Raw genomic sequence first — 12687 nt, 5'->3', positions numbered from 1 at the left:
AGAACAGACTCAATTCATCTGCAGTGTCGACGGAGTGCTCTGATCAGCTGAGATCGGCTGCAGCTCAGCTGCTTGTGTTTGAGGAGCAGCTGAGTCTCTTACTGTCCTCACAGCAGCGAGTGATACATGCTTTCACATCTCTAAAACATCAGAAAACTCTCCAATAACACAAGATAAAGTTCCTACATTTGTTTCTAGTGTGCACTTGCATGCGAGTTTCATTCAGGAGTGGAGGGGGGAGCTTGGAGCGCCTTACGATTCTACATACCCCAGCTTTAACACTGTTATTTTAATTTGTCTTATTTTGAAAATACTGTGTATTCTCTCATTATAGATGCTTTTGTGCACAAAGTGAACAATTACGTGAAAATGTATTCTACTGCCACAAAAGGATTTATTTAAATATATTTGGTATAACATAAATAACGGGTAAACGTTGCATCATTGCACTGCATTTCCTGTTTTTGCATTGTTAGTTTTTAGTGAGCTACCACTGCTAAATGAGTGTCACTCGTGGCTAGTGGCTGTGATATGTCAGTGTTTTGGCTGCAGTTGATATTCCTGAGTTGGTATTTCTAAAGACTCACAGCTAAAAATGTTACACTGACCATTAAAAATAAGGCCTTCATTTTATTTTAGGGCAGGTTTACATTTTCATCCCAAAAATGTTTCAAGACCAACTCCAACCCCTCAAAACTTCTGTAAAGTGTTGTAACCACACAGATAAGACAATAATTGTTGCTCATCTTGTTATTGGTGTTTGACAATGGCCCTGAATCAGGAAGTTGTGCCATGTTGAGAACTTTTCCCATGAATCCTTTTTCGCACTGGAAAGACAAACTATATTTAGGTCTGACAGCACATTAGCACATAGGTCTCTTAGGGGCATATGTGCACGTCTCCCGCACGCTTCCCTGTGGCAGATACTCATCAAAAGCAGTCAAGTAAAGGAAATGTGAGCGCAAAAGTGGAAGTGACACTTTTTCCCCCAAAAAATTACCAGAACATACATAATTACATTTTTTGTCTTCGCTGCCTGGTCGGTACATAGCTGTTCATAGCCTGGTGGTTGCATGGGGACCCACTGGTCAAGGCTGGCAGAGCTGTGTCATCCAACATGATACAGCGGTCCGATAAATGTTTAGATAACTTTATTCCTAAATTTTCAGTTTATATGAACTTATTCCATTTCTGTGAAATCATACATAGTTTTTGGTACAAACTGTGACTAACTATTGCCAACCATTGTGTTCCCAGTCCTGAGTTGTCCCTCTAACAGCCATTACTCCAGCTGCCCACCGGTTTGCCCACCCCAGTGCGCCCCAGCCCGAGCCCAGAGGGACTGTAGTCAGGACTGTGTGGAGGGATGCCAGTGTGACCAGGGTTTCGTCCTCAACGGGAAGAGCTGCATCCTGCCTCAGAACTGTGGATGCTACACTGATGGCAAGTACTACGAGGTCAGTCTCACCTTCAACTGAACATGATCTCGTACTAGTGGGTACTAGGTAATCTGTGTTTTAACCTCTTAAGCCCCAGCCATTTTTCTACAAAAATCCCATACCCATAATAAATCAGGTTTTTTTTAAGCGTCTACATGACTTACATGGCTAATCTTTGTTCAGATTGATGTAGGGCCCTTACTGGTTACAGATGATGTAAAATTTTGGAAAACTATGATACTGAGTCACAATAAATCACGTTTTGAATACAGAAATCTGTCGTCCGCCCCAAAAAAACTAGAGATTTACATCAAATATAAAGCCAATTCCCCATAGGGAAGGCTAAATAAGCAGAAATAATTGAATTAATGTATGGACATCAACTGCTGCAAGTTTGGTGATAATAATAAATAATAGGCCAAAGATACACATGTTTTTGTACAAAAACATTCAGGCGGAAGCCCACTTTTCCACAACTGTGAATTCTCCTATGTTATCATTAAAAAATATACAGATTTTATTGTAAATTTGCTCTGTATGCACATAACTTAGGATAATTCATGAGTATGGCACATTTTCTTTAGTGTTCTTTGGTATGAATTATTTGGGATGAAGATTTAAAAATAATAATTTTTATTTGAAATTTAAACTCTATTGTATCTAAAATCTACATTCATTGTTTTTATTTATTATGGCTATAAAATACTAAAGATGTCCAAATGATTTTACTATCTTATAATGCTATTTGGTTGGAAAGCTTAAACAATGAATAAACAACATTTTTTTTTTTGTGTGTAAAAACTTCTCCATCTTACTACTGGATAAGAAATTTCCCACAATGTTCCATTGATAAATAAGGTAAACAAGTTATATTTTCAAAATGTCATCGACTGTATGTTTGCATTAAGCAGTGGTTCCCAAACTTTCCACAGTCCCGTACCCCTTCAGACATTTAACCTGAAGCAATGTACCTCCTACTCCTGCATACTAAAAAAAACATTTCTTAGTTTTCTGTTTTTCACAAATTTTCAAAAATCTAAAAAAAAAATGATTCACGTTGTCATTATGAGGAATTTTGTGTAGAAATTTGAGGAAAGAGATTAATTTAATATGATTTGGAATAAGGCTGTAACATAACAAAATGTGGAAAAAGTGAAGCACTGTGAATACTTTCCAGATGCACTATGTGGAAATGCACGGAGGCTCCTGACTGCTGCTCTACAGTATTTACGTATATTCTAGTATCCAATGTTGTCACACTGTTCAGGTACCCCTATGACAATTTGCGTGAACCCAGGCATTACAGAATGTTTGTATTATTTATTGTAAAAAGAAGATAATAAATAATACATTTCTTTTTCAGCCCAAACAACTGTTTTGGAACAGCGACTGCACCAAACGTTGCCAGTGCATCGGTAGAAACCTGGTCCAGTGTGACCCCCGGCGCTGTAAGGCCGAGGAAGAGTGCACCCTGCGGCACGGTGTGCGCGGCTGCTTCGTCAGACGCTCCCAGCACTGCGTGGCTTCAGGCGGAGGCGTCTTCAGGACCTTTGACGGGGCGTCGCTGCGACTGCCGGCCTCCTGCTCCTTCGTCTTATCCACAAACTGTCACAAACTTCCCGACCTCTCCTTCCAGCTGATCGCAAACTTTGACAAATGGAGCACGCCCAACCTCACCACCATCTCCCATGTCTACCTGTACATAAACGAAGAGAACATACTCGTTTCTGGAAGCACAGTGAAGGTGAGGGAACTGCTAGGAATGTTATATTTGAGCTTCTACAACTGTAACTATAGAGTTAGCCCAGCTTGTGGTTTAGGATAGGGGTTCTCAACTGGTCTCACCCTGGGACCCACATTTTGCCACGGTCATTAAATCACGACCCACTTTTTTTTTAGAATTCAACCACCAAATTAAATTTTTCCAAAATAGCTGGTTTTTAAAAAACATAAATCTATATATTTTCATGTGCAACTGGTTTTTCACAGCATGCCATTCAAAAGAAAAGTTTCTTTCAAAATAAAAGACAAGTCCAACATGAAAGACATTAAAGGTCCAGTATTATGCTATTTTTCACCGATCTCCATTTGTTCTAAAAATCCCAACAACATAGTATTTAAGGTTTATTTTCCCAAACTTGCCAGTTTTCTGGAGTTTTTAGCCCTCTGAAAAGTGACTTTCTGAGCAATTCTAAAAACGGGCTCATTTGCAGCCTACTTATGCATATTGATGAGTAGGCGTGTCTGTAGATGCTCTCCACACACTCTTGTTATTGCTTTCAGCCAAAAAAAAACTGCACATTACAGTAAAACACATGGCTATTTAAGCGACTATTGTCACTATGAGACTATGAGTCATTTTTTACCAGCTGTCCGCGACCCACTTTTGGGTCCCGGCCCACCAGTTGAGAATCGCTGGTTTAGGAGACTAGTTTGTTGAACCAGACTGAAATATATTTCTTTGATTTCTTTTAACCTTTAAATCGCGACCGTATTTCCAAAAAAAAGTTGACGTACCTTTATTTTGCATCAAATAATCAGTCCTAGACAAATCTAATAAATATCTTAGAGGAGAGTTATGTCTGCAGTGAAGTGCATAGATTTTATTTCTTGCTTAACGAAATATGGACATTGATGTGGATTCATAAAATAGATAAATAAAAAACAACATGTCTAGGGGAATGAGGACATTTGGTCACCTTTATATATGACAAATATTATTTTTGATCTATTTGGCAAAAAAGGTTAAAGTACATTCTGTGGGGGCTTGTTATTAAAAAAAAAGTTTCAAAGCTTTCATATTAAAAAGAAACCCCCCAAAAAATTAAAATTGGCAACTGAAATAACATTTGTTTTACTTGCAAAATGTTCTCCTTTTTCGTAAAGCTGCAAAGGCTTTTTCTAATCCTGTGTTCATTTTATTACATCTGAATAATAATTGCTTGATAGTTTAATTATGGTCGTGGAAAAGATCTGATGTTGCCCATCTGATAATACAGTCGAGAAAGGTTAAAGTCGTTATTTCATCTATATTCAAATATCCAGCTTTAGTTTCTGAGCAACTCATTTTGCAGCTAAAACTACTTCCACTCTCCCATGTTGGAGTTAATCATGTATCATAAGGTTAAAATAAACCAAGCATAAAGAATGATTTTTAAGCCTCGCATGTAGTGTGACTATGTGATGGTAATTCTGTTGTGACCTCTGACCCTGTTGTGACCTCTGACCCGTTCAGGTCAACGGCACTCCGGTGTCGGTGCCTTTTGTTACGGGCCTGATGACACACCTGTCCACGTCCGAGGGATTCATCGTCATCGACACGCCGATGGACATCCAGGTGCGCTACAATCGCTTCAACACCCTCAGCATCACAATGGGCCAGCGTCTGCAGAACAAGGTGTGCGGCCTGTGTGGGAATTTCAACGGAGATCCCAGCGACGACTACATCACCTCCAGGGGAAAGCCGGCCTCCAGCGCCCTGGATCTGGCCCAGAGCTGGAAGACCAACGGTATGCAGAACAGGTAAGTGAGGCTCACAGGAGGGAGTTATTATGATCTATGCACAATTATTCCCCTCCTGTTGTTACAATCAGGATTCATTCACATTAATAATATCATGTGCAGAAATGTAGAACTGGTGTTAGCTTCCTTTCAATACAGCTTTCAAAGGATTATTTTAACGCATGTTTTTATTTATTTATTTATTTTTTCTGAATATTGAGCTTCAATGTTTCTATCGCTCTTAATGTAACATTTTGCTGCCTATTGTCTTGTGCAGGTTTAAAAGCGATTTGGGTATTTTTTTTTACAATAAGCCAGATCCAGATAAAACCATTGATACAGAACTAACTTCTGTTATTCAGTTACATAACATCCACAGGAAACCAGTATGGTGCTAGTCAATGTAAAACCACATCTAGTTACTGCACTAAAGTTACATTATTGATTGCTAAAATAAAAAATATTCATGTTACTGTGATAACTAACGTTTGAGTTACTTTTCAAAAATCTTTCAAATTCTTCCAATTTTCCAACCAATGCCCTTATAGATATAATTAGCCTACTGTTACTGTATGGAAGATAATACACTCTGTAGGTCAACCTGACAGTTTCACATCACATCAATATTAAAGCTGCTGGAAATGATTTAAAAGGTTAAAGTTGCCGCTTTGTGTTGATCTCCGTCGTAAACACTTTGTTTATTGACATCATCGGAAAAGTTTCGCACTTTGCATTGTGGGATGTGGAGTCTCGTACACGGATGCTTTCTATGATTTCCTGTGTTTTCCTCAAAAAATTCTGGCAAAATGATGTCACAAACTTTTTTTTTGATGTTTTTATGGACTGATAGTTGTGGCATGTTTAATTTGGGATTTACACGGAAAGATCAAAATCCGACCGAAATGTAATGTCTCTCAGAGTGAGGTGATACGGGAACATTCGGCCATAACTCAAAGCACTATGAAGTAACGGTAACTGAAATAGTTGATTTAAATATTAATGCATTAGAGTACTTGTTACGACCAAAAGTATTGTAACGTGTTAGTAACAACACTGCCTAAAAGTCATCAAACAAAAGGAAAAACCTGTTATCTCCACGTTGAAAGGCTTCCCTACCAGTCATTTTCCACATGATCTTAAAGCTGATATCAGGAGTTTCTGAGAAACGTATCGATGTCCCGCCCTCAACAGCCTCACTTCCTCCCACTGCCTCTGCCAATCCACCAGAAGTCACGCCTCTACTTTTATGATATAGGTCTATGGGTCAGGTAAGAGTTAAAATCATATTTACCTGTTTGCTGTTGTGACCTTGTTTCTGTGCACAGTTCCACATTCACTTTGATTGACAGTCTCAAAAACAGGAAGTCGAAGCCTATTGGCTGGGCACACTCGGCGATCAATTCCATTTGTATCGGGGTTTATAGGACAAAGGCGGGACTTATATACATTAATGTATATGAATGACCACCGGCAGTAGAACATAGTAAAAGACTAGTTTCAAAAGAATCATACATAAACATAGATTTCTCAGAAACTCCGGACATCAGCTTTAAGGCCTTTGCTGTATTTTGTCTTTGACTGTGTCCACATTTTTTCAAAAGGTGTAGTTACTCTCAGAGTTCATTCCATAAACTCTGTTCTCTCCTTATAGTTGTGATGAGACCCAGTACGTGGCTCTGGCCCAGTCCTGTGAAAACACGGCGGTTCAGGCCCTGCAGGGTGAGGACGCCTGTCAGAAGCTGACGCAGCCAAAGGGTTTCTTCCAGCCGTGCCACGGCCTTCTCGACCCCCGACCTTTCTACCAGTCCTGCTACCTGGACGGCTGCTACAACCACCAGAGGGCTCAGGTCTGCGGCTCGCTGGCTGCTTACGCTGAGGCCTGTCGGTCCCTAGGCACGCTCACCACCAAGTGGATCACACAGGAGAACTGCTGTAAGGCCAGCAGGAGACACAGGGCACACCACAGTAATACATGTACACAGTTAATATTAGTGCTGGGCAATATCAACCAAAACTCATATCTCAATATTTTTTCTCAAAATGGCACCATACGATATAGATTTCGATAATTTTACTTCAAATACAGTCCGACCAGAAAGACAACTCAGGGTTAAATTTGCTGATGCAGGCATATTTATTAACAATTGTTGATTTGGTTGATTAATTAAGGATACCTTGATTGGGATGTCAGGCTTCTATGTTGTAAAATAGACATTTTTGGTCAGAAATGTTTGACGTTAAATACTCACTGGTTGCTATATTGTCTTTTCCAATATGACGATGCTGTAGGTATGAAGGGATGAACAGGTTTCATATTTAAAATCCCTGAGGTCCAGAACCGTAGAAGTCTGTTTTTTATTTTAAATATGTGACTTTGGGTAGGCTAGTAACAGAAAAACCTGTTTTTGGGTGACCGCCGTTTATAATTGTCCAATATGGTGACACCAATGAGAATTGGCTCCGGCTGCCAGTGGATTTGAATTCAGCAGATCAAAAACTGCAAGCATGCCAAATTTCATGCTTGTAGACAAATGTGCACAATTCTTCCCCTAAAAGACCAGACTACTATAAGACAGTGATTCTCAACTGGTGGGTCGGGACCCAAAAGTGGGTCACGGACCTGTACTGAGTGTGTCGCGGACAGCTGGTCAAAGTAATACTTAATGTCTCTCGTGTTGGACTTGTCTTTTATTTTGAAAGAAACTTTTCTTTTGATAGGCATGCTGTGAAATGCATGTTGCACAGGAAAATATATAAATGTATGTTTTTTTTTTTTTTTTAAAAGAGTATATATGTGTGTGTTTTCAACAGCTATTTTTGAAAACCTAAATTTGGTTGATTGAATTCTTAAAAAAAAAAAAAGTGGGTCGCGAGTTAATGACTGTGGCAAAACGTGGGTCCCAGGGTGAGACCAGTTGAGAATCCCTGCTATAAGAGACAGCACGTGTGAGTGAGTTCTGTAGTGTGGATGTTTAGGGGAAGGTCTGGGTTAGGATGCACTCAGAAATCCATCTAACTGTGCTTTTAATGCTGTTCTGGGAAGTAGTTAAAGCAGTGTCTCCTAAAACAAGTATTTTAAAACAAAATAAGCAATGAAAATATGTATAAAAATAGAAAACTTTATATATCTCGATATCGATATATCGCCCAACTCTAGTTAATGTCTATGTAAGCAGTAAGGCATTCGCGCTGGATGTGTGTGCACGTGCGTCCATGCACATTGGTGACAGCTAACGTTGTGTGTGGACCTCTTTTTAGCAGAATGGATCTTTGACCCCTGTGCAGGAGAGATCTGCACGAACTTCACCTGTGAGCTGGAGAATGGAGGTGACCTGTGTGGCTGCCCAGAGCTCCCCACTACCACTGGAGGTGATTGGTCTATCCATCCTCAACTCTTTGTTTATGACATCACTTACCAATGTGGTGAAACCCTAAGGGTTTGAGAAACTTTGGCTGTATTCAAAATCCCTTCCTATTGTGCTACTCTTACTATGTCTGATGTCAAAATGAGTATGTAGTGCATTCACATTAAATAGTATGATAGTAGATTTAAATGTGTACGATAATGATTAAACATCCCCTTTTCAAAACAAAAGCATTTCTTCTTGTCTCCCATTTGTTTTTTTACCATTTTGTAAATAGGGCTCTTGTTTTGAAGTTAAGTTTTGTCGGTAGCACAATGAACGGTCTCCGAAAAACTCCGAAATGTCGGCACAAAATGTGTTTCCGCGAGTTTTATGGATCAAATGACCATATGTTGATATTGTATTTGGTGACAGAAAAAGAACTGGACTGTTGCTCAGTGGTCCAAAGTCCTTTTTTCAGAAAAAAGTAATTTTGCAGTATTGAGTGCATATAAATTAACTTTTCTGAAGTCTTGCATTTTTGTTTAAAATATCCTTTTTTTTTATTGATCTTATGTAATATTCTAAGTTTCCGAGACACTGAATTTTGGGTTTTCATTATCTGTAAGCCATACTCATCAAAATTTCCTGAGCCTATATCATACAGTATATGGGTTTGACTTTCTGAAATGAGCGACCAAAAATAATAAACTTTTTCATGATATTCTAATATTTTTAGATGCAAAAGTTTACTGTAGTGCTATAGTAGAGTGTGTGCTATTTCGAACACAGTCCCTGAGGCATCTCAAAAAAGACCTAAAGCAGTTATTCTGATTTTGTGAGAACACATTTTGGGTCCATTTGACTCCAAACACACAAAACATTTTACTGTTAAACAGAGATGGGCAACTGGTGGTTCGCGGGCCACATGCTGCCTTCCGTCTTATTTTAACAACAACAAAAACCCATGAAACGACTCAACAAACACAAAAAACTACTCCAAAAATACTCAAAATTAAATTGGAAACTAGCAAAATTGCAACAACAACAAAAGAAAAATCACAATCGGATAAAACAATGCACAAAATGACAGCAAAACACAGAAAAATAATGTAGACGAGACCCACCTGGTTATGGAGACGGCATTTTTCCATTTATGTTTGTTTTCTCTTTTGTGTGTGTGTTTATATACAGAAAAACATTAGTTGATGTCAGAATGAAAAAGAAAAAGGATCTTTCTGGAAATATGTGTTTCATATTATGTTACCTAGTCTGAGAATGTGACATAAGATGACTCCACAAACAGACAAAACGACCGCAAAAACACACAAAACGACAATGAAAATACTCAAAATCACAAATGACACAAAATGACTCCACAAACAAACAACAAACCATTTGTTACTCCTTGTATTATTGCCTAGACTGGTCAGTTTTCTAAATGCGTAGTGGTGGGAATCACAGAGTACTGACCGATGCAATACGATACACAATACAGTGTTTACGATACTAATATTATCACAAAGCAGCAATTGTATGATGATTTATATATTGCAATAAAGTCATACAACAAAACATTGCAATATGTGTCTCAAAGATTTAAAAAAAAATTGCTGCAACACTGTCAAGTGCAGAATTTCTCAGTATGAATGTAACACAGACTAAGATGTAGCACTGAATTAACAGTGGATAAAGTCAAGGCTTAGTGCCTTTTAAAAGTTGGATAAACCAGCAGGGCCTTCAGTTTCACCTAATAATTGTACTCTAAAGTTTAGTGATTTATAATCTATGTAATTATTATTTTTTGCAAGGAAAATTATACGTAGTTGATTGTGAAAAATACAGATGAGGCAAAAATGAAAATGTGAAATAACGGCTCCTCGGGCTGTAACTGCGCTCTGTGTTGATCCCTGTTTGTCGACCCCACAGGCGACGATGACATCATCCAGGCAGAGGTGACCTGTAAGCACGCTCTCATGGAAGTCTCCATTTCCAAGTGCAAGCTCTTCCAGCTGGGCTTCGAACGAGAGGACGTCAGGGTCAACGACGAGCGCTGCCCCGGCATCGAGGGAGAGGACTTCATCTCCTTTCACATCAACAACACCAAAGGACACTGTGGCTCTATCGTCCTGGTCAGTATCTGCTCGTCTCTGTGATTTCATCCTTGTTCAATGAAAGCTACAACCCATTTATATTCATACTCTATAAGTTCAAACTATTTCCTCCAAGTTATGTGTTATTATTATTAGAAAAGCACACTACAAAGCCCAAGTTTCCAGCTTTTACGTAAAAGCAACATTGTACACACAGAATGAATAGAAAGCAGAACACTAATAATATAAGAAGGTTCTCAAACATACTCTTTGGTCACTGGCGAACCAGCTGTGTAGACATAGTAGGAGCCCATTCACATCAACAGTTGACCCACTATCAAGGGGAGGAGCCACAGTGATCGCCTGAAACTGATTTAGCAGCTTTTGCTGGAAACACTGAATTTGTAAATGAAAGACAAAAAAACAACAAACTGTCCAAAAATATATTCAGGAACTCAGCTGTCCCACTGCTATATTAGAAGTAGATCTTAAGTCGTCCTTCAAAATAAAAGCATAAAATCTTTGTGTTTGTTAACATTTCACTTTTTGGGTCACATCAAATTTTTTGAAAGCCTCAAAGGTAAAGTATTTCCGAACTATTTGTTCAGTCATATTTTCTGTGCAATTATTCCTTTGATCAAAATCTTCCTGCGGGCTGAATGGAAAGCTCTGGCAGGCCAGATTTGGCCCACGGGCCTCGGGTTTGACAGCTCATTTGATTAAGTCAGGCAGTTTTGTCTTGGGCTGAAGGTTGCGCGTAGCACGAGATCAAACAGTGGCACATGGAAAATATTCTTCAAATATTCATATTCCGATAAGATAAGGACCTTTCAGCTTGTGTGTTTCTACTTTACAGTTGCACATAAATGAACACAGTGCCTTCTGCGTTGACATTAATAATGTACAGTGTCCACAATAACTGACTCCTCTCTGACAGTCAAACAGCACACACATCATGTACAAAAACACAGTGTGGATAGAGAGCGTGAACAACACTGGGAACCTCATCACCAGGGACAAAACCATCAACGTGGAGTTCTCCTGCGCTTATGAGCTGGACTTGAAGATCTCGTTGGAAACCGTCCTCAAACCCATGCTCAGGTCAGTCACAGGCAGATGATAAAGTCCAACAGAAGTCACCTCTTAAACCCCTCAATCCTTCTCCTTCTTGTCTTTCCAGTGTGATTAACCTCACCTTGCCGACCAAGGAGGGAAACTTCATTACCAAGATGGCTCTCTATAAGAACTCCTCGTACCGGAACCCCTACAGAGAAGGTGAGGTGGTCCTCAGCACTCGAGACATCCTGTACGTGGGCGTCTTCGTGGAAGGAGCAGACGAAAACCAGCTGATCCTCATAGTGAACATGTGCTGGGCGACTCCATCCAGATACAGCAGTGACCGACTGCGATACATCATCATAGAGAGAGGGTAAGGACTAAGGAGATGGCTTTCAGGTGCTTTAGTCTCAACTGGTCTCACCCTGGGACCCACATTTTGCCACGGTCATTAAATCACAACCTTTTATTAAAACTTAAATCTATATTTTCCTGTGCAACATGCATTTCACAGCAAAATAAAAGCTTCTTTCAAAATAAAAGACAACATTAAGTGTTCATTTATTTTTGACCAGCTGTCCGCGACCCACTTTTGGGGCCCCACCCCACGAGTTGAGAATCACTAGCAGGGTTGGAGTTAATTACATTTTTTTAGTTCAAATTACGTTTTCAATTACCCCTGTTCAATTACAATTCAATTACGATTACAGTGATCAGCATTTTTTCCAATTCCAATGAAGTTCAATTACAATTAATAACAATTACTGAGCCTCAAAATAAATAACCTAATAAAAGTGAACCTTCCTCTTGTGTTAGCATCTCTTATGATAAATGGTCCTAAATCAGCTGTAAAATACATTAAAAACTTTATCTAAAATCTAATTTCTTTCCTATCTATTGGTTCCCTTGTTAGGATTCCTCAATGTCTCAATTTAAATTTATTTTAAATGGTGAAATGCGAGATATGAAACATATTTTAATAACTGTGAACTACATATATGTAGAACTGAACCTATAGAATAGTGACATGGTTCCCCAGTTTTGTGTTAAATTATAATTTTTATAGAATTTTCCCGTGCAATTACGATTACAAAGTCAATCATCTCAACTCAATTAAAATGTATCTATGATTACAACAGAAACATATTTTTAAAATTACAAAATTACAATTATAATTATTAATCGTAATTCATTGCCAATTACGCAATTACAATTACAATTGACCCCAACCGTGATTGCTGCTTTACTCTACGT

The 12687-nt window shown here is 38.9% G+C and overlaps 1 protein-coding gene across 5 annotated transcripts in view; it reads left to right on the top strand.

Moving 5' to 3' along the window:
- The window catches only part of tecta (tectorin alpha), a 52976-nt gene that overhangs the window by 36008 nt on the left and 4281 nt on the right, over positions 1 to 12687 (top strand). For 3 of the 5 annotated variants that reach the window (XM_028467552.1, XM_028467553.1, XM_028467555.1), the window contains 8 exons: positions 1258 to 1457; positions 2803 to 3183; positions 4675 to 4961; positions 6592 to 6872; positions 8199 to 8309; positions 10214 to 10416; positions 11315 to 11478; positions 11558 to 11806. In XM_028467552.1, coding sequence (XP_028323353.1) covers positions 1258 to 1457; positions 2803 to 3183; positions 4675 to 4961; positions 6592 to 6872; positions 8199 to 8309; positions 10214 to 10416; positions 11315 to 11478; positions 11558 to 11806 — 1876 coding nt within the window. Of the gene's footprint in view, positions 1 to 1257; positions 1458 to 2802; positions 3184 to 4674; positions 4962 to 6591; positions 6873 to 8198; positions 8310 to 10213; positions 10417 to 11314; positions 11479 to 11557; positions 11807 to 12687 lie in introns of those variants that run through there. The other 2 variants (XM_028467554.1, XR_003675544.1) reach the window with 2 other exon arrangements.

The sequence above is a fragment of the Gouania willdenowi genome, chromosome 14 (assembly GCF_900634775.1).
Source record: "Gouania willdenowi chromosome 14, fGouWil2.1, whole genome shotgun sequence".
In the NCBI taxonomy this organism is placed as follows: Eukaryota; Metazoa; Chordata; class Actinopteri; order Blenniiformes; family Gobiesocidae; genus Gouania; species Gouania willdenowi.
Note: the sequence above shows the minus strand (reverse complement) of the source record. Positions and strands in the feature narration are given on the sequence as shown.